We start from the raw sequence: 24,268 nt of genomic DNA, 5'->3' as shown, positions 1-24,268 counted from the left end.
AGCGTTAATATCTCTGCGGGTTTGAGGAGGTTTGGTTGATCTGCTTGGCATTGAAGTTTAAGTAATGGAGGAGAGTGTGCAGGTGATAAGGTTATGATCTGAGAGAGGGAAAGGAGAATTAGTGAAATCAGAGACTGAGCATAGTCTTGTAAATACAAGATCAAGGCAGTGGCCATCTTGATGAGTAGAGGAGTCAGTCCATTGGGAGAGGCCAAGAGAGGATGTTAAGGAGAGAAGTTTGGAAGCATGAGGGAATTGTGTACTGTCAATGGGGATATTGAAATCACCCATAATAATGGTGGAGATGTCAGAGGATAGGAAGTGAGGGAGCCAGGCAGAAAAATGTTCCAGAAATTGATTGGGTGGTCCAGGTGGACGATAGACAGCAGCAATGCGCAGAGAGAAAGGAGTGAAAGTCCTAATAGAGTGTACTTCAAATGATGTAAATGTAAGGGATGGTACTTGTGGAATAACTGTGTATGTAAAAGATTGGGACAGTAGTATTCCTACTCCACCTCCTTTACTATTACCAGGCCTGGAGGTGTGTGTGAAGTGTAGACCACCATGTGAGAGTGCTGCAGGGGAGCAAGTGTCTGATTGTGTGAGCCATGGTTCTGTTAATGCCAGGAGATTGAGGTTATTAGAAATAAAGAGGTCATGGGTGGATGTTAGTTTGTTGCAGACAGAGCGTGCATTCCATAAGGCACATTTCAGTGTTTTGGACGGTGATGGGAGGCATGTGATATGTCTGAGGTTTGCTGGATTTATATTCTGTTGTGAGTAGGGCATGTGGGTAGGGCCTGGATTTGGTGATATGTCACCAGCTAATAGAAGTAGAAGGAGAGATATACAAATATAGTTCTGGGTTTTGTATGAAAGTTTTTTATAGCAACAGGTTGTGGATGTTATGGTCAGTTTAGAAAGATAAGTAAATAGCTCATGTGTGTTCACAAGAGGGGAGCAGATTATTGAGTCTGCAATGTGTACAGAGGGGTGAGCTGCAGGGAGAGTAAAGGATGCAATAGCCTTAGAGAACATGCCATGGAGTGAAATAAGAATGAATAATATTTGGTACATGATGATTTCGAATAAAAAGAGAAAATCCTTAGAATACAAATATTTATAGTTTGCATTTAGAAATTACCTGCTTTTTGATGTTGTTCAATGTTTGAACAACTGTTTTTTAACTGTTTATTTTGATACTTTATGCATAGGATACTTCATGCATGGGATGCCCAGCTCAATCGAGCCCAGCTCTCTAGATCTGACTAGTAAGATATACTGTGGCTGATTAACATCTGAGACATGTCCAGCTGACCTAAGTCCAACAGCCCAGTATGCCATCATAAACTATGCTTCACTACGACAACATCACAAAAATAGGAAATGACTATTGCAACAATTTAAGAGATCACATACATTTAAATAAGTTGAATGAATAAAGTTCAGAGTATGATTGCAGGAGGGTGGAGATCACATACATTTAAATAAGTTGAATGAATAAAGTTCAGAGTATGATTGCAGGAGGGTGGAGATCACATACCTAAGAGATGAGAAAAGATGGTTAGGTCCAGATAAATGTAAATTGGTTTTTAACTGTTCATTTTGATACTTTATGCATAGGATACTTCATGCATGGGATGCCCAGCTTAATCGAGCCCAGCTCTCTAGATCTGACTAGTAAGATATAGTGTAGCAGCCTGTGTCTGACTGCACAAGCCCTGATCAGCCCTCCCCTGGTGTAGCAGCCTGTGTCTGACTGCACAAGCCCTGATCAGCCCTCCCCTGGTGTAGCAGCCTGTGTCTGACTGCACAAGCCCTGATCAGCCCTCCCCTGGTGTAGCAGCCTGTGTCTGACTGCGCAAGCTATGATCAGCCCTGCCCTGGTGTAGCAGTCTGTGTCTGACTGTGTAAACCCTGATCAGCCCTCCCCTGGTGTAGCAGCCTGTGTCTGACTGCGCAAGCTATAATCAGCCCTCCCCTGGTGTAGCAGCCTGTGTCTGACTGTGTAAACCCTGATCAGCCCTCCCCTGGTGTAGCAGCCTGTGTCTGACTGCGCAAGCTATGATCAGCCCTCCCCTGGTGTAGCAGCCTGTGTCTGACTGCGCAAGCTATGATCAGCCCTCCCCTGGTGTAGCAGCCTGTGTCTGACTGTGTAAGCCCTGATCAGCTCTCCCCTGGTGTAGCAGTCTGTGTCTGACTGTGTAAACCCTGATCAGCCCTCCCCTGGTGTAGCAGCCTGTGTCTGACTGCACAAGCCCTGATCAGCCCTCCCCTGGTGTAGCAGCCTGTGTTTGACTGCACAAGCCCTGATCAGCCCTCCCCTGGTGTAGCAGTCTGTGTCTGACTGTGTAAACCCTGATCAGCCCTCCCCTGGTGTAGCAGCCTGTGTCTGACTGCGCAAGCTATGATCAGCCCTCCCCTGGTGTAGCAGCCTGGGTCTGACTGTGTAAACCCTGATCAGCCCTCCCCTGGTGTAGCAGCCTGTGTCTGACTGCGCAAGCTATGATCAGCCCTCCCCTGGTGTAGCAGCCTGTGTCTGACTGCGCAAGCTATGATCAGCCCTCCCCTGGTGTAGCAGCCTGTGTCTGACTGTGTAAGCCCTGATCAGCTCTCCCCTGGTGTAGCAGTCTGTGTCTGACTGTGTAAACCCTGATCAGCCCTCCCCTGGTGTAGCAGCCTGTGTCTGACTGCACAAGCCCTGATCAGCCCTCCCCTGGTGTAGCAGTCTGTGTCTGACTGTGTAAACGCTGATCAGCCCTCCCCTGGTGTAGCAGCCGGTGTCTGACAGCACAAGTTAAGATCAGCCTTCCCCTGGTGTAGCAGCCTGTGTCTGTGTAAACCCTGATCAGCCTCACTGTCGAAGTTAACGTTTCATATCGGAGTTTTTACCTGCGTTAAAGTATTGGGCGCGCTCCCGCTTATCCCCGTATTCAATATAAAATTAACGAAAATGGGAAACTCCGAAGTTGGATTTGCGTAAAGTTACGAATTTTTCCTTAAAAAAATTGTAAGACCCCCCTAAAGTTGTAAAAACATGGGGGATCACTATGGGTACCCCCGTTTTAGCCTTTAATTGAAAGTCGGGGATTTAAATAGCTGCAGCAGGTGTTTTATTTTCCAACATTGAAGAAGTGATGCAGAAGAGCACTTAGGTTATTTTTTTCATTTTTTTTAGTGGTCCCATCAAATTTGGAGTACAGGGTACTAGCATATTTTTAAGTCCCTAAAGTAAATTTTTTTAAATTCTGCATTTGTGCCCCTGCCACTATAATTCTATTCTTCTAAACACCTGCCGCATACTTGCAGAATAGCCCTGAACCTATTTCCCTATTGTTATACAATTTTTTCCCAATTTTTTTTTGTCACCCCAATTTTTAAATTAATTTTTTGAGGTGTCCCTATTTTTGAAAAAAACTTTTTTTGACACAGTTCTTTTTTAAATGTCATTCCCAGGGGTGCAGGCTATTTTTTTTAAGTCTTTGAAATTGAATACGGTGTAAAAGTAAAACCTGCGATAATGACGTCAAAAGTGCGATATTAACGCAAAAACTGACTTATAGCTCCCATATTGAATACCCCTATATGTCTGAGTGTGTAAGTTCTGGTCAGCCCTCCCCTGGTGTAGCAGCCTGTGTCTGACTCCACAAGCCCTGATCAGCCCTCCCCTGGTGTAGCAGCCTGTGTCTGACTGTGTAAGCCCTGATCAGCCTTCCCCTGGTGTAGCAGCCTGTGTCTGACTGCGCAAGCTATGATCAGCCCTCCCCTGGTGTAGCAGCCTGTGTCTGACTGTGTAAGCTCTGATCAGCCTTCCCCTGGTGTAGCAGCCTGTGTCTGACTGTGCAAGCCCTGATCAGCCTTCCCCTGGTGTAGCAGCCTGTGTCTGACTGCGCAAGCCATGATCAGCCCTCCCCTGGTGTAGCAGCCTGTGTCTGACTGTGCAAGCCCTGATCAGCCTTCCCCTGGTGTAGCAGCCTGTGTCTGACTGTGTGAGCCCTGATCAGCCTTCCTCTGGTGTAGCAGTCTGTGTCTGACTGTGTAAGCCCTGATCAGCCTTCCCCTGGTGTAGCAGCCTGTGTCTGACTGTGCAAGCCCTGATCAGCCTTCCCCTGGTGTAGCAGCCTGTGTCTGACTGTGCAAGCCCTGATCAGCCTTCCCCTGGTGTAGCAGCCTGTGTCTGACTGTGTAAGCCCTGATCAGCCTTCCCCTGGTGTAGCAGCCTGTGTCTGACTGTGCAAGCCCTGATCAGCCTTCCCCTGGTGTAGCAGCCTGTGTCTGACTGTGTAAGCCCTGATCAGCCTTCCCCTGGTGTAGCAGCCTGTGTCTGACTGTGCAAGCCCTGATCAGCCTTCCCCTGGTGTAGCAGCCTGTGTCTGACTGTGCAAGCCCTGATCAGCCTCCCCCTGGTGTAGCAGCCTGTGTCTGACTGTGTAAGCCCTGATCAGCCTTCCCCTGGTGTAGCAGCCTGTGTCTGACTGTGTAAGCCCTGATCAGCCCTCCCCTGGTGTAGCAGCCTGTGTCTGACTGTGCAAGCCCTGATCAGCCTTCCCCTGGTGTAGCAGCCTGTGTCTGACTGTGTAAGCCCTGATCAGCCTTCCTCTGGTGTAGCAGTCTGTGTCTGACTGTGTAAGCCCTGATCAGCCTTCCCCTGGTGTAGCAGCCTGTGTCTGACTGTGCAAGCCCTGATCAGCCTTCCCCTGGTGTAGCAGCCTGTGTCTGACTGTGCAAGCCCTGATCAGCCTTCCCCTGGTGTAGCAGCCTGTGTCTGACTGTGCAAGCCCTGATCAGCCTTCCCCTGGTGTAGCAGCCTGTGTCTGACTGTGCAAGCCCTGATCAGCCTTCCCCTGGTGTAGCAGCCTGTGTCTGACTGTGTAAGCCCTGATCAGCCTTCCCCTGGTGTAGCAGCCTGTGTCTGACTGTGCAAGCCCTGATCAGCCTTCCCCTGGTGTAGCAGCCTGTGTCTGACTGTGTAAGCCCTGATCAGCCTTCCCCTGGTGTAGCAGCCTGTGTCTGACTGTGCAAGCCCTGATCAGCCTTCCCCTGGTGTAGCAGCCTGTGTCTGACTGTGCAAGCCCTGAAACACATCACTTTCAGCAACTCTGAACGCTTTAATGCCTATGATAGACCTTTAGACCATCTCCCAGCCACCGCCCAGGAACACCCATCACTCTGCCGCCCCATTTCTGATAGTGTCTTTCCCGATCGCAATGGAATCACTGAGCCTCTGTGTAACACATGCGTCATAGGGGTATTTAGGATTTCTTATGCGTGTGCAATGATATATAATCACTCATTGATGTGAACATCAGCAGTGTGTTTGAATTGCGTGCACCACTGAATCAGGCCCGATATGTGACACTGCCTTTAGCAACACTAAAATTGTATTTGGTATTTTATATATTAAGGTATAAAATATTTTATATTTAATTTTAATTATTCTTTTTATTTATGCTTTCTATGTAGTTTCCTGGGTTCAGTCCTATACTGCTCTCCCACCCCCTACTCCAACAGCCTCAGCTATGTGTCATGCATAGTATATTCCTGTGCATTGTTTTCCTTCTTATTATATACAGTTAATGGAGAAGGTAGATACAGTGACAACATGATGTGGCTACAGCCTGACTCCGCTTCCTGCCAAGCACCATTTTATTAGCTGATAGCAGAAATCGCCTGTTGGTGCGTTCTGCAATATTTGGATTTGCGATGTCTTCCCTCTATTCTCATAGCCTGTTCTTTCCTGTGCGCCAGCAGCAATTGATCCACAGCAAATATATTGTCAAAAAGTCTGTAATTAATGGCACTTGCACAATACAGCCACACTACCATACCTGGCCTATGTCAATTAGTCGGGCCACTAAGAGAAATGCCAGGTGTGGATTAACAGATAGACAGTTATTGATACCGTTTGAACAGCATCGATATTAGAGAGATTTGATTGCACAGACCAGATTGCCCATACCTCCCATTTCAATATAAAATAACTTTGTCACACAGAAACAGTTTGCGGTTCCAACACACACAAAGGTACTATATTGTAAAAAGGGTATAATCAGCCTTAATCTATACAATGCAGCTATATACAGGATAAAGACAAAGATACAATTACCAACACTTCGCCATGCGGTCTGGATCCTAGACTAACAGCTGTCCATCAGGATTGCTGTGTGTTTCTTTAGGGTCAGGCAGGGAGAAAGGTAGCAAAGGAAAGGGGATGGGATCCAGACTGCATGGCAATTTATAGGTGTACAATTACCTTTGAACATAAGCTGAATACTCAGAGGGGTTCCCTATTGGCCCTTTATTACTGAGTCACAATGGTTGTTGCTATTCATTTGTTAGTAAATGGTTGACGTCACTGGAGGTTGAACTGTTAAAAAAAATCCCTTTGTACTAACATTTGGCATGCAAATCTACAGGGGAGGTGTACAGTGATTTATACAGTATAGAGTATAATTCTTGGCAGGTCTTCATAACTCGATAGTGATCCCTTCCATATTCATTCTGTTGGTTTCATATTCCTGTTGAGACAGAGGGAAATCGGTAGATACTACTCATGACCCATTTATCTTATTCCTAATCCCAGATATCATATAACTGCTATTTAATATGTAACATTCACTGTATACCTTTAAAACACATAGCATTGTGCGTATCTCAGTCAGTTTAGGGTTAAATGGGATATAAGTTTATTGTAAGGAAAGGCTGCTGTCCGTCGGGGTAAGGTTTCCGACAATAATACTTAAAAGCTGGCTATGCGATTGAAACGCAAAACAGTATTTAAACAGTATTGCTGTACTAACTTTATGTGTTTATGTAATGTAAAAATGGCGCTTAACTGTTGTGAGCACAGAAGCATGGCTCACCATTCACAATATGACGAGTTGCGGGGGCATGGGATGCGTGTGCATGTATAGCGAGCATGTGCAATTGCGCGTGCGCAAGTGCATGCGCAAATGCGGCGGGAGCCTGTGTTCGCATAAAATGGCCGTGGACGATCAAATCGTCCAATGGATGTCATGTTGCGATTCGTGCGCAATTAAGCGATCGCAACCAATTTATACGGTTTCGACACAATAAAAAGGTTGACAGTGTCTAGATGGACACCAGATGTTAGACAGCCAATAGGTTGACTGGGACAAAAGGTCGACACACTAAAGGTACAACTGGTCGACAGGGTCAAAAGGTCGACATGAAAATGGTCGACATATTATTTTTATATTTTTAGCCCTAATCTTCACCCTAACCCTCCTCTTGGTGCCTAACCCTCCCTCCTGGTGCCTAGCCCTAACTGTCGGGGTAAGTTCCTAACCCTAAACCTAAAAAGAACCCAAAAAATGGTGTTGACCATTTTTTTGTGTAGACCATTTTCTTGTCGACCTTTTGACCCTGTTGACAATTTGTACCCGTCTACTGTTAGTGTGTCGACCTTTTGTCCCAGTTGACCTTTTGACTGTCGAACATCTGGTGTCTATCTAGACATTGTTGACCTTTTTACTGTCAAACTATAGTCCGGAAACCTCCGGCCTATTCCTCTATGTCCCTGAAATAAAGAAGGTAAAAGTAGCATTAAAAATAAGGATTAGTATTTAGATATTTTGGAAAGGAAGGTGTAAGCTAATTGCAGTGATGCAACAAAACTGGTCATGTGTCTTTTTTTAACTTCCAGTGTACAACATGTTGCAAGTAAAGGATGAATAGATGTAGGAAGCAGTGCAGGAGCAGGGCGATTTTGCATCCTGTGCCATCCCCTCCCCCTGAACATGTAACACGATGACATCATGCTGAGGGGGTGGGACTGCTGGCATCAGGAAGTACAGCAGTGCCCAGAGCATCCTTAGAATGCAGATTGCAGGGTGCGTGCCTGGAGCATCCAAATAACCCGTTCCAGGCATCCTACAAGCCAAATGCAGGTTGCCGTGGGGCAGCAACTGTGCCGCCCCCAGGGCTCTCCGTCCTGATAACTGCTCGCACACCCCTTTACCTGTCCTGGTAGGAAGTAGTAAGTGTGATTTCACTGTAAAATGGCAGTTTATCTATTAGTTAGAAGTTCTAAATGTACATTCTAACCTTTTTATGTGGCTAGAAATCAAAGAAGTGAATGCAGAAATCTGCTTCCCAGGAGAGGTGGTAATGCCTACAATTGGTAGAAAAAGTTGCCCTTATTAGTGAAGTCAGCATAAGACACAGATGTGTCCTCATACACAGGGCCGAAACTGGGATTTCTGTCACCCGGGCAAGACAGTAATTTGGTGCCCCCCCACAACAACAACATAGAGCACAAAAAGGATGTGTGGTATTGTGACACAGTAATGCCCCTTACAACACGTTATGCCACAGTAATGCCCCTTGCAACACATTATGCCACAGTAATGCTCCTTACTACACATTATGTCACAGTAATGCCCCTTACTACACATTATGTCACAGTCAGGCCCCTTACTACACATTATGTCAGAGTAATGCCCCTTACTACACATTATGTCACAGTAATGCCCCTTACACCTTATGCTACAGTAATGCCCTTTATTACACATTATGTCACAGTAAGGCCCCTTATTAGACATTATGTCACAGTAAGACCCCTTACACAGTATGTCACAGTAAGGCCCCTTACTACACGTTATGTCACAGTCAGGCCCCTTACTACACATTATGTCAGAGTAATGCCCTTTACTACACATTATGTCACAGTAATGCCCTTTACTACACATTATATCACAGGCCCCTTATTAGACATTATGTCACAGTAAAGCCCCTTACACAGTATGTCAAAGTAAGGCCCCTTACACATTATGCCACAGTAAGGCCCCTTACACATTATGCCACAGTAATGCCCTCTAAGGGAACACCTTATGTCACCGTAATGCCCCTTACTACACATTATGTCACAGTAAGGCCCCTTACACATTATGCCACAGTAATGCTCCTTACTACACATTATGTCACAGTAATGCCCCTTGCTACACATTATGTCACAGTCAGGCCCCTTACTACACATTATGTCAGAGTAATGCCCCTTACTACACATTATGTCACAGTAATGCCCCTTACACATTATGCTACAGTAATGCCCTTTATTACACATTATGTCACAGTAAGGCCCCTTATTAGACATTATGTCACAGTAAGGCCCCTTACACAGTATGTCACAGTAAGGCCCCTTACACATTATGTCACAGTAAGGCCCCTTACTACACGTTATGTCACAGTCAGGCCCCTTACTACACATTATGTCACAGGCCCCTTATTAGACATTATGTCACAGTAAAGCCCCTTACACAGTATGTCACAGTAAGGCCCCTTACACATTATGCCACAGTAAGGCCCCTTACACATTATGCAACAGTAGTGCCCTCTAAGGGAACACCTTATGTCACAGTAATGCCCCTTACTACACATTATGTCACAGTAAGGCCCCTTACACATTATGCCACAGTAATGCTCCTTACTACACATTATGTCACAGTAATGCCCCTTACTACACATTATGTCACAGTCAGGCCCCTTACTACACATTATGTCAGAGTAATGCCCCTTACTACACATTATGTCACAGTAATGCCCCTTACACATTATGCCACAGTAATGCCCTTTACTACACATTATGTCACAGTAAGGCCCCTTATTAGACATTATGTCACAGTAAGGCCCCTTACACAGTATATCACAGTAAGGCTCCTTACACATTATGTCACAGTAAGGCCCCTTACTACACGTTATGTCACAGTCAGGCCCCTTACTACACATTATGTCAGAGTAATGCCCTTTACTACACATTATGTCACAGTAATGCCCTTTACTACACATTATGTCACAGGCCCCTTATTAGACATTATGTTACAATAAAGCCCCTTACACAGTATGTCACAGTAAGGACCCTTACACATTATGCCACAGTAAGGCCCCTTACACATTATGCCACAGTAATGCCCTCTAAGGGAACACCTTATGTCACAGTAATGCCCCTTACTACACATTATGTCACAGTAAGGCCCCTTACACATTATGCCACAGTAAGGCCCCTTACACATTATGCCACAGTAATGCCCTCTAAGGGAACACCTTATGTCACAGTAATGCCCCTTACTACACATTATGTCACAGTAAGGCCCCTTACACATTATGCCACAGTAAGGCCCCTTACACATTATGCCACAGTAATGCCCCTTAAGGGAACACATTATGTCACATTAAGGCCCCTTACTACACATTATGTCACAGTAATTCCCATTAAAGGGAACACATTATGTCACAGTAAGGCCCCTTACTACACATTATGTCACAGTGAGGCCCCTTAAGGGAACACCTTATGTCACAGTAATGCCCCTTACTACACATTGTCACAGTGATGCCCCTTACTACACATTATGTCACAGTAAGGCCCCTTACTACACATCATGCCACAGTCATGCCCACCCAGTGACAGCAGCCCCCCAGAACTGAAAGATGAAATACTATTAAAATCAGACTTTCACATTAAAATGTGATCTCCCAGTAAGCCAGCTCCCTCCTTTTAGCTGCTGGTGATGCGTGGTGGGTGAGCTCAGGCGGCGCGGGTCGGGACGGAAATGGCACATGCCGGGATTGGTCAGTGCCACTTTTTCTAATGTGGTGCCTGTTGCGAATCGATTGGAGCTCGAGGACCGGCAGCCACTGCTGATTGGTTTGCGACCGGCGTCACATTAGACTGATGGCTGCGCTGTGTCTCTCAAGGCAGGGCTGCAGACGGCTCTCTGCATGTCCCGGCATGTGGCCCAAACCCACACGTGCAACTACCTGGGGCCGCCCCACCTTGGCAGCCTCTCCTTGTCATCCCTTCAAGTCCAGCACCCGGGGCACGTGCCCCCTTAGCCCCCCCCAGTTGCGGCCCTGTCATACATAAATCTTCCTTGCGTGTTAAACAGCCCTTCTAGTCGCGCCATTGTGTGGCATGACTCTGTAGTGCTGAACATCTTTTTGTGCAACTTTTTCCCTTAAAATGCGTCTTATTCGTACAGCGATGCAAATAGGATATAAAAGTAGCTTATGCTGATTAAAATGATTTGCAGCATGCCTTTATGCTGTTACTGCGGGTGTATCTGCATGCAAAATGCTACATTACAATGGAGGAGATGTATTATAGCGGCACAGATCGTGCCGTTATTACTCTTCCTGCTTTGCATCTTTACCGAGGTGAAGCAGGAAGCAGCACGGTGAGATGTATTAACATCTCATATGCCAGAATGGAGGAGTGCTGATGTACTGTGTCTCACCTTCCTGCCGGCTCCAATGGGCATGCGCAAGATCACACATACCGCCCGGAGTTGGCAGCCGCCAAAGCAGGGACAGTGCTGTCCCTGATGTGGTGACAGGGGAACGACAGCTGCAATTGTTGATATTGATAGCTGCAGCTGTTGGAATGGTGAGTGCCACTGACTGTTCATACATTGGATGGCACATTTACCACCCAACCCCACAATAAAACATGGGGGAGAAGTGGTATACGTGCATTGATACCACTACTCCCCTTTTACAAAAAGACGCTTGGCGCTACCGAGTCACGACTAGAAGGGACATTTAAAGCGCAAGGAAGTAAGATGTATTTGGACACATCTATATACTGTTATATACTGATGCATTCCAGTAAGCAATTGACTGAGTGCTTGTAAATCCTATTCACATCACTTTGCAAATAAGACGCATTTAAAGGGAAAAAGCCACATGAAAAGACGCTATGCGCTCCCGCGTTATATGTGTGGCGCAACTTGTAGCGCACAGAGGATAGATATATGTGGACACATCTGTAAATGAACATAATAAATTTAAATAATTAAAATGGTACAGGTTACAAGTGTAAAGATTCTGATGAATGCTCAGGAATTCCAGTGAACAGCTAAGCTGGCATTTGGAAATGGGCAGATGGTCTATTCCGAAGTACAACTAAAAATGTTACTTATACGATTTGAAACTCCGTTAATTAAGAAACATGTTGATGTTTTTACAGATCCTGTGGTTTATCATAGGAAACAGCTTCGTTTTGGTTTCATGCACCTTTACTTATTATTAAAGAAAAGCCGTGAGCTCAGGTGGCACAGAGACCCCAGACGGACGGTACCAGTATTCCAGATCACAAGCAGGTCTCATGTATCAGCTGTCCAACCCTTATATGCCACTTGCAGAAGAGGGAAAAAGCTTTGAATGTAACGGCAAGGAGGATACTGTGCTATAAACATTGGAACGGTTCATATTTAATAGACTTCACTCCAAACTGAAGAGCAGACTTTTGGGGATATACCATCTCTAATGGTGAGATACTTTTTCATGTTTATATGCGTCCCTGGGAAGACTGTTGTATAGGGTAGCAGTGCAATTGTTAGTGTTTATGAAGCCTACAGTGACATCATGGATATGATCTTATGAGACCTGGCAACCGGGAAGTATGCACAATAGTGCTTATTATTGTTATAGATTTCTGACATTGTTGTTTGTATAGGTAATATAGTAGTATTACATGCAAGTTTTAGGAGAGGATTTATTGATGTCTTTATTAGAAGATAATGGGGCTGATTCATAGTCACACCTTACTGCGAATGGTTTAGCGACTTTTGCCGTAGTCGCGCCTGAGACTAATGCCATCTTAGTCGCATGCGCAGTTCAAAGATATTGACCATTAGTGCTTCAGTAGTATCAGCATCGTGTGCGACTCAGAATCAGCTCCAATACATTTTATTATTAACAAATGTTTTAATTTTTTTTTTTTTACATATTTGATAGTAATTTATAGTTCACATTTGATATTGTACTTATATTCTTCATTATTTATTTTCTGTTATCTGTACACCACATTTTTGTTTCACCAAGAGTCTTTCCTAGTTATATGGGGAAAGAATCACATGAAACTAGAGGTAACACAGGGGCCAGTTTCACATTAGACACGTTTTAAATGTAGAGACCCCACTATATCACCTAGGTTGGGGGCACCTAGCGTCATATACGCTATATATGTTATATACGACTGGTACCTTTTTACAGGAAATTATCCTCCCGTGCATGTATGGATATATGTGTATATATATATATATATATATATTATATATATATATGTTATATACATATGTATATATATGGCTCCCCAAACTGTATGGGCTAACATTGTATTGTTATAATTCATCGTTGCACAGCCTTGGAATCTTCATATGCTATACTCCTTAAATTATGTCTGGTTACTAAATGTAGTTTATATATTACATGTACATTATATTTTCTATATAGCATTTGCTCTTTCATACTTAGGCATTTTCAGCTAAGACATGTACATGTGGCGTAGGATATATATTTATTTGACAAGCTATATAGGAGATAATCGACACTGGCAAAAATAAGGTTAAACAGATTAAACACTTGAGAAACTGTTGATAATGGACAGATTTACTCATGTTTGGATTGGGCGTTCTGAGGATTTAAGGGACGTCACCTAAAAGCGATGTCAGGCACATGGTGAGCAAACCCGCAGGGCGAAACACGCGTCCTCGTTATACGGCTCTTTGGTACAGCGGGGAGCAACCTAGGCAGTGTTACCGACAGGACTGTTCTGACTCTAGTGGACACAGGTATTTCTGCTTCATTGGGCAGCGACTTCTCCTGGCGGCACATCCTGTCCTTGCACTGCACTAGCAACAAGGCCAGCCTAACACCAATACAGGTCAGTGTCCTCCCACCTTCTATTATTTCTATCGGCATTGCCCGGGGTCCCTCTCTCATCTAGGGTCCGCTCAAGATGACCCTAGACAGCAGAAGGTGACCAGGACTTTGCTTTGGATGCTGTACTTTACCTACACCATCTTTCCTTACCTCTTCTTGGGATCGATTTACAGAAATATGCTGTGATATATAACTAATGTGTGACCATCAGAATTTTATCTGATCCTATTACTGTATATCAATAGCCACTGTTTGATTCACTAGGCATTCACACAGTCCAAGTATTCAGGATTCTCCGATCTAATACTGTGGGGTCTATTTACTAAGCAGTGTAAGGAGACAGAGTGAAAAGTGATAAGGTGCCAGCCAATCAGCTCCCAACTGTCATTTTTCAAACACAGCCTGTGAGATGACAGTTGGGAGCTGATTGGCTAGCACCTTATCACTTTTCACTCTGTCTCCTAACACTACTTAGTAAATAGACCCCTGTGTATTTGTACTTTCATGTATAAATTTGCAAACACTGGGATCAGATTTTAGAATATGCTGTGGTATAGGATCTATGTGTGACAACCAACACTTACCTGATCGAATCCAGCAGTTTCTTGCTTGAGTCAGATAATTTATATACAGTCCAAGTGCTCAGGATTTACCCATTTAGCAAAATGTGAAGGTCCGATTAAATTTGACATGAGTGATTGACCTATTTGCTAGTTTAATATACTACATATTTGTATATACCTCTACTTTGCTTTTACCAAGATTTACTGATTAACTTAGAGGGGAGGGTACAATCCTGAGGATAAAACTGCCAAATCACTCACTGGAGGTGCAATTTATCCTTAAAATTTCGACTGTCATTATTTTCCCATATTTGAGTGCTTATCATTATTTTCGTCATTATAATGTCACCAGATTATATAATACATCCTTTTCTTTCTTAGTAGAATTCAACAATAAAGGTTATGTTTTAATTACACTCATCATTACATTATATACATTTAATCAAGAGTGCCCCATAAAGTGAGTTTCTTTTGGTCTTTGTATATCTCACGGCTATCAACTGAAGGGGGCGTGACCAAATCTGGCCACACCCCACCTACAGAAAAAATGATAATGGTAAATACTATGCATGGAGCCGCGAAGCAGTGCTGTGTGCTGCATAGGGGGACATTTGTACCCCTCAACAGATGGCTGGGGCTTCTGCTGGGACCCTTCAAGAGGCCCGGGTAATTAAGATTCCCCCTCATCAGCGCCCTTGTGCTGTCAGTCACCAAGTTACAACCCTTTGAAGAAAATATTCTGGCCTAAGTTTCAGCCACATATGACCAGTAAAATGGCTGCACTGGAAGGATTCCATTGTGATGTCACAGGGCTTATTGCAATGTTTCTAGGCAATTTACCAAATACAATCAACACATCTATGAAAAATAGCACAAACCTGCAGTTTATGAGCAGAATCCAGAGTAGCCGCACACGTTACATGGATCAGCCTAAACTACCCAAGCGAAAAGCACAGAAACATGAGTAAGTCAATGATTTTGTCTGCTGGATGATAACTCCAACATCTTTTTCAAAGAACAGTAGTTTTTAAGGTATTTTTTACACAGCTGAGTATAGCAGGAGAATGATATATAAACCCGAACCCATTGTGCACTGACGGATGTGGGGACTTCCACCATTTTAGTGATTTAGAAATTTAGAATTTTTTATTGACGCATATTTACTTTTCCGTCTGACACTGTGTACAATGGGTTGCTAACCCTGACCCTTAGGTGTGATATATACGTGTGCAGTAATGCTCAGCCTACAGAACTAAGCTATTATTTCATAATATTGGTGAAAATGTCAATTGCTAAATTAGTGTTACCCTCTTCACAAAGGTACTGAAAGCGGGTGATCTGGGGCAGGTTTAAGGACAGGCCAACACAATGGGGCTGGGATGAGGGTGTTTTACACTTTATACTTGGCCTTTACAAATGCTTACCTCCTAATTTATATTAGGTTTAGCCATTATCCAATAATGTGTGTACGGAGATTTCATGTTATATATAATACAATATTCTACTACACGGTGGGCCTGATTCAGAGATGGACACAGACCCAGCCGCGTCTGCACCTTTTGCCGCAGTTGCACCTGCGTCTTTATGCTAATACCGCATCCGATTACAGCGTCTTAAGACTGTGCATTTCTGTCTCTGTGCGCATTTAGAGACACCATCAGCACATCATGGGTCCCACCACTGAAACTAGCACCAGCCCTATGGCGGGTGCAGTGTCTCCGGCTGAGTATGGCCTCCAGTGTGAGCAGCTGTGTCTTTCATCGCAGCCGCTTTCAGCGGCACCCCCACATCGGCTTCACCACCCCCGTTTCCTCCCAGAAACAGCCACTAAAATTCTAAGGGGTCTATTTACTAAGCAGTGTTAGGAGACAGAGTGAAAAGTGATAAGGTGCCAGCCAATCAGCTCCCAACTGTCATCTCACAGGCTGTGTTTGAAAAATGACAGTTGGGAGCTGATTGGCTGGCACCTTATCACTTTCTTATCACTTTTCACTCTGTCTCCGAACACTGCTTAGTAAATAGATCCCTAAGACCCTGGGGTAAATTTACTAAAATTCGATTTTAAATCAATCTTAATTCGTTCTAAATTGATGTTATTTTTCAGGGGCCAAATCGGGCACAGGTGGGTAAATTTACTAAAGGTCGATTTTAAATCATCCTAAATCGATGTTGTGTTTCAGTGGCTAAATCGCACCTTTACTAACTATTTTTTTATATTGATTTTCAAATGTTAGTAAAGACTGGAATTAACCCTTGAAGCACAACATCGATTTAGAGCGATTTAAAATTGACCTTTAGTAAATTTACCCCTCTGTGTCTAATTCTGTGCTGCTTGTCTGTGCGCAGGGAATCGGGATGTATGTGCGGTGCAACTCGGACACATGCGCAGTACTTAGACATTGGAACTGCGCACATATCTGCACTGCGTCCACCTCTGAATCACGCCCTATGTTGTCTGTCACATTTACAGAAAAATTCGGATTTTTCCCGCCAAAAATCAGGTCTCATAAAGAGGCAAAAGTCATCTTTCATTGACAAACATCATCATTCCTGGAGAAAAGTCAGTGAAAGATGATGTTTGTCCATGAAAGATGATGTTTTGCCTCTTTCTGAGACCCAATTTTTGGCGGGAAAAAAACCTGAATTTGGCGGGAAATTCTGAACTAATCAGAGTCTGCACATCCGTACTAAAAAGTGAGTGCCTATATCAACTATATCAGCATAGCCTAAGGCTATGTTTGAACAGTTTGTTTCTTGCAGTGATCAGCTTGTGGCCTGTTTAGCTAATTACTGGGGCCGGCTACCAGCTCTACTCAGCCTGTTAGAGCCGAGCAGGAGTCAGGGAACCAGGGTAAACCCTGGATAACACTATCTCCAGGTGGCATTATTATCACAGGGCTTCCCCCTGCTATTTTTTCACATTTTATTTTTAGTAAATCTGGGCAGTCACATTTCCCATTACAATTATGGGAAATGCGATCTACTTACTAAAAATATGTAATAATTAGTGCTTGGAGTAGAATTTTACGAATTCTACTCCAATTGCCCTTTAGTAAATTTATGCAATCCTAAATAACGTGAAAAGGTTGTGAAAACACCCTTTTTCACTTATTTTATTAAAAATAATGTTAATAAATAGGCTCCTAAGTAATAATGATTTGCAAGTGTTTCTATTGACAAATGACGGTGCGAAATAAAAAAATGTTACAATAATAATGAAATTTTTTTACATTACAGCTCTGAAACTTTTTAAATTTATCCTTTATACTTTGAGAAGTGCAGAATTCTGCATTAGTAAACTTGTCCCTTATATTTTTTTGCTATAACAGTGATGAAAATTACCGTCTTGTCCAAGATGAAACTCTCTGTTCCTCGAAAAACAGCTACAAAGTTTTAGAGTTTCTGGGCCGAGGCTCCTTTGGACAGGTAGTGAAATGCCTCAAAAGAGACACCAGTACAAATGTGGCAGTTAAAATTTTGAAGAGCAGCCCGTATTTTGCCAGACAGGGCCAGGTTGAGGCAGGCATACTGGCACGGCTCAGCAAGAACAGAGCTCATGAATGCAATATTGTCCAAGCCTATAAGAAATTTCACCACCATAACCACATCTGCCTCGTATTTGAGATGCTGGAGCAGGACCTTCATGAGTTTATGAAGCAGAACAAGTACAGGCCACTACCGCTCCTACACATCCGGCCAGTCCTGCAACAGCTGGCCACTGCATTAGTAAAGCTGAAAAGCATGGGCATCATCCACACTGACCTTAAGCCTCAGATTATCATGCTAGTTGACCCTGTCAGGCAGCCCTACAGAGTGAAGGTCATTGATTTTGGATCTGCCGTTGATGTGTCCAACGCAGTGCGCTCCAGCTACATAACAACCAGATATTACAGGTGAGACATGATCAGTTGTAGACAGACCCTACTTCCTGGACAAGGGCTGGTCCTCCCCACTTACAGTGAATCATTCTGCTAAACTCCTATGCCCGCCATCAGTATATATGTACTAGTGGTATGTAATATAGAAACATAGAATTTGAAGGCATATAAGAACCACTTAGCCTACCTAGTTTACCCCTTTTTTAATCTTATGGAAACCTCAAACCATATTTGATCCTTAGTTCTTTGTACGGATATCCTTATTGTAAGGACAGCCTTATGTCTATCCCAAGCTTTTTTAAATTGCTTTACGGTCTTAGCTTCTACCACCTCTGATGGGAGGCTATACCACTTATACACTACCCTTTCTGTGAAGTCATTTTTCCTCAAATTTGCCCTGAACCATACTGACATCTGATGTGTTTGCAGTCAGATTTGGTCGATTTCATTCATTTTAATACAGTCTGAAATAGTTCAATCGTTCAAATCGTTTGTAAAATTGTTCAAATCATTGGTAAAAATCGTTAAATCGTTCATCGATCATCTGACATATCTGACCGTTTGTATGCACCATTAGTCTCCTACAAGAACTATATGAGAGGCCAACAGAATTTTGAGCATGGTGTAACTGCTGACACTGTTGCTTGTTGTAATTGCGAATACTGCTTCTTTCAATTGCTGGCACTGCTTGGTGTTACTGCTGGCACTCCTTGATGTAATTGCTGGCATTGCTTGGTGTTACTGCTGGCATTCCTTGATGTAATTGCTGGCATTGCTTGGTGTTACTGCTGGCACTCCTTGATGTAATTGCTGGCGCTGCTTGGTGTTACTGCTGGCACTGTTTGGTGTTACTGCTGGCACTCCTTCATGTAATTGCTGGCACTGCTTGGTGTTACTGCTGGCACTCCTTGATGTAATTGCTGGCACTGCTTGGTGTTACTGCTGGTACTCCTTGATGTAATTGCTGGCACTGCTTGGTGTTACTGCTGGCACTGCTTGGTGTTACTGCTGGCACTCCTTGATGTAATTGCTGGCACTGCTTGGTGTTACTGCTGGCACTGTTTGGTGTTACTGCTGGCACTCCTTGATGTAATTGCTGGCATTGCTTGGTGTTACTGCTGGCACTCCTTGATGTAATTGCTGGCATTGCTTGGTGTTACTGCTGGCACTCCTTGATGTAATTGCTGGCGCTGCTTGGTGTTACTGCTGGCACTGTTTGGTGTTACTGCTGGCACTCCTTCATGTAATTGCTGGCACTGCTTGGTGTTACTGCTGGCACTCCTTGATGTAATTGCTGGCACTGCTTGGTGTTACTGCTGGCACTCCTTGATGTAATTGCTGGCACTGCTTGGTGTTACTGCTGGCACTGCTTGGTGTTACTGCTGGCACTCCTTGATGTAATTGCTGGCACTGCTTGGTGTTACTGCTGGCACTGTTTGGTGTTACTGCTGGCACTCCTTGATGTAATTGCTGGCACTGCTTGGTGTTACTGCTGGCACTCCTTGATGTAATTGCTGGCATTGCTTGGTGTTACTGCTGGCACTCCTTGATGTAATTGCTGGCATTGCTTGGTGTTACTGCTGGCACTCCTTGATGTAATTGCTGGCACTGCTTGGTGTTACTGCTGGCACTGTTTGGTGCTACTGCTGGCACTCCTTGATGTAATTGCTGGCATTGCTTGGTGTTACTGCTGGCACTCCTTGATGTAATTGCTGGCACTGCTTGGTGTTACTGCTGGCACTCCTTGATGTAATTGCTGGCGCTGCTTGGTGTTACTGCTGGCACTGCTTGGTGTTACTGCTGGCACTCCTTGATGTAATTGCTGGCACTGCTTGGTGTTACTGCTGGCACTGTTTGGTGCTACTGCTGGCACTCCTTGATGTAATTGCTGGCACTGCTTGGTGTTACTGCTGGCACTGCTTGGTGTTACTGCTGGCACTCCTTGATGTAATTGCTGGCACTGCTTGGTGTTACTGCTGGCACTCCTTGATGTAATTGCTGGCACTGCTTGGTGTTACTGCTGGCACTGTTTGGTGTTACTGCTGGCACTCCTTGATGTAATTGCTAGCACTGCTTGGTGTTACTGTTGGCACTCCTTGATGTAATTGCTGGCACTGCTTGGTGTTACTGCTGGCACTCCTTGATGTAATTGCTGGCACTGCTTGGTGTTACTGCTGGCACTCCTTGATGTAATTGCTGGCACTGCTTGGTGTTACTGCTGGCACTCCTTGATGTAATTGCTGGCACTGCTTGGTGTTACTGCTGGCACTGCTTGGTGTTACTGCTGGCACTCCTTGATGTAATTGCTGGTACTGTTTCATGTTGGGGTTGGTCACAATGTTAAATGTCCCAGAAAAAAACATCCCAAATTGCCATGATATGTGGCGATAATTTTGCAGGGCCATAACCAAGCAATGATAAATACAGATGTGTCTTTACACATCTTTGCTCTAGTCGCAGCAAAAAGCCCCTTTGGCACGCCAGGTCCCATGAGACTCTGCCAACGGAGGGCGTCTTTTTGCATCTTTTCTTTTTGCCGAAAATGCATCTAGATGGCATTGCCATGCAACCAGGGTGCACAAACAGACTGTGCTGATTAATTTGATATGCGACATATATATCTGTGTGCGGCAGTCTCGGAGTCTGTATACAGTGTGCTGCAATGTAGCGACCGCAGCTTTTGTCACATATAAAATGAATCAGCACAGTCTGTTCGTGCGCCCTAGTCACATCGCTATGCCATTTAGATACATTTTCGGCAAAAAAGACACCTGATGCTAGCAGAGTGGCATGGGACCGGGTGGCTCACTCACACCAGGCAAGTCGTCTGAGTTTAGATGTACGGGGACACATCTGTATGTCTCTTAAGAACAGTATATATAGGGTGCAAGAAGAAGTGCTCAGCTTTGGCTATGTCACCTTTGTATTACACCTGTCTACCTCTAAAGGATTTAAGGCTATAAATTAGTGTCTGTATTTACTTACAATCATACTCATCAAGTTTTCACCGTGATTTGTTTTATGCTATAGAACAGTGTTTAACATGTAACTCTTCCCCCTTCCGCGCTCTCTCTCTCTGGATCTGCCTCTGTCTGTTTCTCTGTCAATTTCTCTGTATGTCTCCCTCTCCCTCTCCCCCCTCTGAACTTTGCAGGTCTCCAGAGATCATCCTGGGGTTACCATTTTGTGAAGCCATTGACATGTGGTCTTTTGGATGTATCATTGCCGAGCTGTTTTTGGGTCGCCCCCTATACCCTGGGGCCTCTGAATACGACCAGGTGGGTGGTGATGTGCCAGGTAATCGTGTTTTCTATGTGATGTATACACTGTATTATTATTATTATGTCTCTGAATTGTATTAGTGCTGAAATCGCAGTCCAGAGCAATCTCCCACTGCATCCGGGCTACTGCAGAGGGAGGAGGGAGAAAGGGAGGGGGGGCGGCGCCGGACCCGGGCCCCTCTGGAAGTCCGTGCCCGGGTAAATTGTACCCACTCCCCCCAACTCGGCGCCCCTGTACACATAAAGGCGCTGTTGTGATTGAATGCGGTGAATCACAGGGGCGCGTGCGAAAAGTTTCCGCACCTAAAACAGGTGAAGATGGCGAAAAGCCCGGCATGCGAAAAAGTATCGCGGGAAACTAATTGAATACGGTAAATCAGCATCTGCCATAAGGTTTGGTGCAAGTTTTGATGGTGCAACCAATGGTTGCACCGGGCAGTATTCCAGAGTCTACAGATGCTGAAAGTGGGCATCTTAGTCCCTGCACATTGGTCACATGGATGTACACCAGGGAGGAACTTTGTAGCAGCATTTGCATAAACTCACAGTCAGACGATCGCCAAAAGTTGCAGCTGCATCTGGTTTCACCTCTGAAGTAGGCCCAAGTTGTGTTCCTGACAGCGACATCTTCCGGAGGGTGCGATCGGAAATAAGCGCTAACTGCTGTGTGCGGGTTGTTTGCGGGTGGCTAATTTAATATCTCCGGGCACTTTACCCAGGAGAAGAGAAGTCGTGACACAAACTGCAGCTAATTGAGTCTTCCCTTATGAATTAGGGACTATTGTAACTTGTGTGCTGCAGTGTCCTGTGGTGAGACCCAGTTCCTGTTCTGCTTTTTGTGTAATAATTTGTACCATCTCCATCCGCACAGATCAGATACATCTGCGAGACGCAGGGACTTCCGGCAATAAATATGCTTACATCTGGAACGAAGACCACCAAGTTCTTTAAATGCGATGGTGACTCTCGTAGTCCTCTGTGGAGACTGAAGGTGTGAAGAGTTTCATTTTTAAATCATAATGTTTTGCCGATTTTAGTCAGCCGTTTTGTCAGCTTAACTAATGCATATTTGCCCCATGGGGTATGTCCTGCTCTGGGAAAGAGGCGTGTCTAGCTCCACGCATGGGCGGGCAGATTCTAGTTATGCCCAGAGGAGTGTCAAGTGCCACTTTACTTCGTACAGTGCTGTGGAAGCAACTCCTACCCTGTGTCCGCGATAATAAGACACTGTCTTATTTTTTGGGGGGGTCAAAATAACTCCATAGGGCTTATTATCGGGGTAGGGCTTATTTTCATTAACATTGACAGCAATTTCAATAAACAGGTGAGTGTGAACAAAAAAAATCTGCCTTTATTCAAAAATGGTCATGTCATCTTCTTCAACAACATCATCATAAGTGTCTATACCCCGAATTCCTGCCTGGATTTCTTGCACTTCCATTTCCTGCAGAAGAAGTGCACCCAATCTTCTCTACTCTCCTCCGCAGCGCTGCTGTAAATGACGCTGCCACGCACGCCAGCTGCCGCACCCTCACTGTGAGAGAGTGAGACGCTGCAGCTGTGATTGGATGCCACTGTTAAATCTTTAACAGTGGCATCCATTTCATGTGGAGGGCGGAGCTGGGGGCATTTTAATGTAGCGCAGGGACCGGACCAAATGGGGATTTTGTTAGGGCTTATTTTCGGGGTAGGGCTTATTTTGGACCGTTTTTCAAAAGTAAGGGTAGGGCTTATTTTCGGGGTAGGTCTTATTATCGGGGAAACGCAGTATATTAAATTATCCTTTAAATATTGAAAAGACTTAGGTTCCCAGTTAACATCTAATCTTATTACCAGTGGCATATTCGTTAGCATCACTGTGATACAAATTATGCTACTGGCAATGGTATTTAACATTAATTACCCCTCCTGAGAGGTCCAGCGACATCATCTGCTCGCCAAAGGGGTCCTCCGCTCTGTTCCTGGCAGCCTATCGCTACCAGCGTTGGGTTACTGTGTTATGCACATGTGCGATCGCCAGTCTGCACATGTGCATAACACTTTTACCCAGCGGGAACTCAGCAATGCCTTGAATGCTTCCCTGGAGCCGGAAAGGCTGCTACCGGGACAATGGGATCTGCATCACTCTTTCCATCTATATAGTGACAAACAGTAGTTTGTCTGTTAAATACTGTAAGGAGGACATAAGCCCTCTGGCGAGAGCTAAAGGGGTTATGTCGCATTGTTAAATGGGGCCCTTAATTATGTGAAGTCTAATCTAAGGAAGGGGCTCAGGAACTACATTTTGGATGTGATGTAATACTTTACAATAAGCCGAGATAAAAAGTAGTGAAAACAGCGCTAGTGGGTATCTGATAATTAATTAATTCAAATATAATTGCGGCTTGGTTAATATAATAAAAAAACTATTTAAGATAAGTACCTCTGTACTAATTGTAATAAAAAAATGATAAAAATAAAATATGACAAAATATATGAATATTCAATAAGCACAATAAAAGATCGGCATTATATCATTGAATAGCCATATATTTTGTAATTATATTTTATTTTTTACAATTAGTACAGAGATACTTATCTTAAATAAATAGTTTTTTATGTATTGACCAAGCCACAATTTTATTTGAATTAATTAATTATCAGATACCCACTAGCGCTGTTTTCACTACTTTTTATATTGTACATCATTTGGGAGGTTATCACTCTCCTCCAAATAGCTGCTTATTGACGAGCGCCATTCCTATTTTTCATTTGTGACAATAAGCCGAGATATCTACTATAAGTACGACAATTACACAGCTACCTGATCCTGAGAGTCTCATCAAACAGAACGTGATGTACAGTATAATCTATTTCCAAATACTGA

The 24,268-nt window shown here is 44.2% G+C and overlaps 1 protein-coding gene across 1 annotated transcript in view; it reads left to right on the top strand.

Moving 5' to 3' along the window:
* Positions 1–24,268, top strand: part of LOC148517226 (uncharacterized) — a 62,670-nt gene that overhangs the window by 12,042 nt on the left and 26,360 nt on the right. Inside the window, exons 3-5 of the mRNA XM_088478962.1 lie at positions 17,573–18,136; positions 21,276–21,399; positions 22,274–22,393. Coding sequence (XP_088335088.1) covers positions 17,573–18,136; positions 21,276–21,399; positions 22,274–22,393 — 808 coding nt within the window. The remainder of the gene's footprint in view (positions 1–17,572; positions 18,137–21,275; positions 21,400–22,273; positions 22,394–24,268) is intronic.

The sequence above is a fragment of the Taudactylus pleione genome, unplaced genomic scaffold (assembly GCF_031769625.1).
Source record: "Taudactylus pleione unplaced genomic scaffold, aTauple2 ptg000225l, whole genome shotgun sequence".
In the NCBI taxonomy this organism is placed as follows: domain Eukaryota; kingdom Metazoa; phylum Chordata; class Amphibia; order Anura; family Myobatrachidae; genus Taudactylus; species Taudactylus pleione.
Note: the sequence above shows the minus strand (reverse complement) of the source record. Positions and strands in the feature narration are given on the sequence as shown.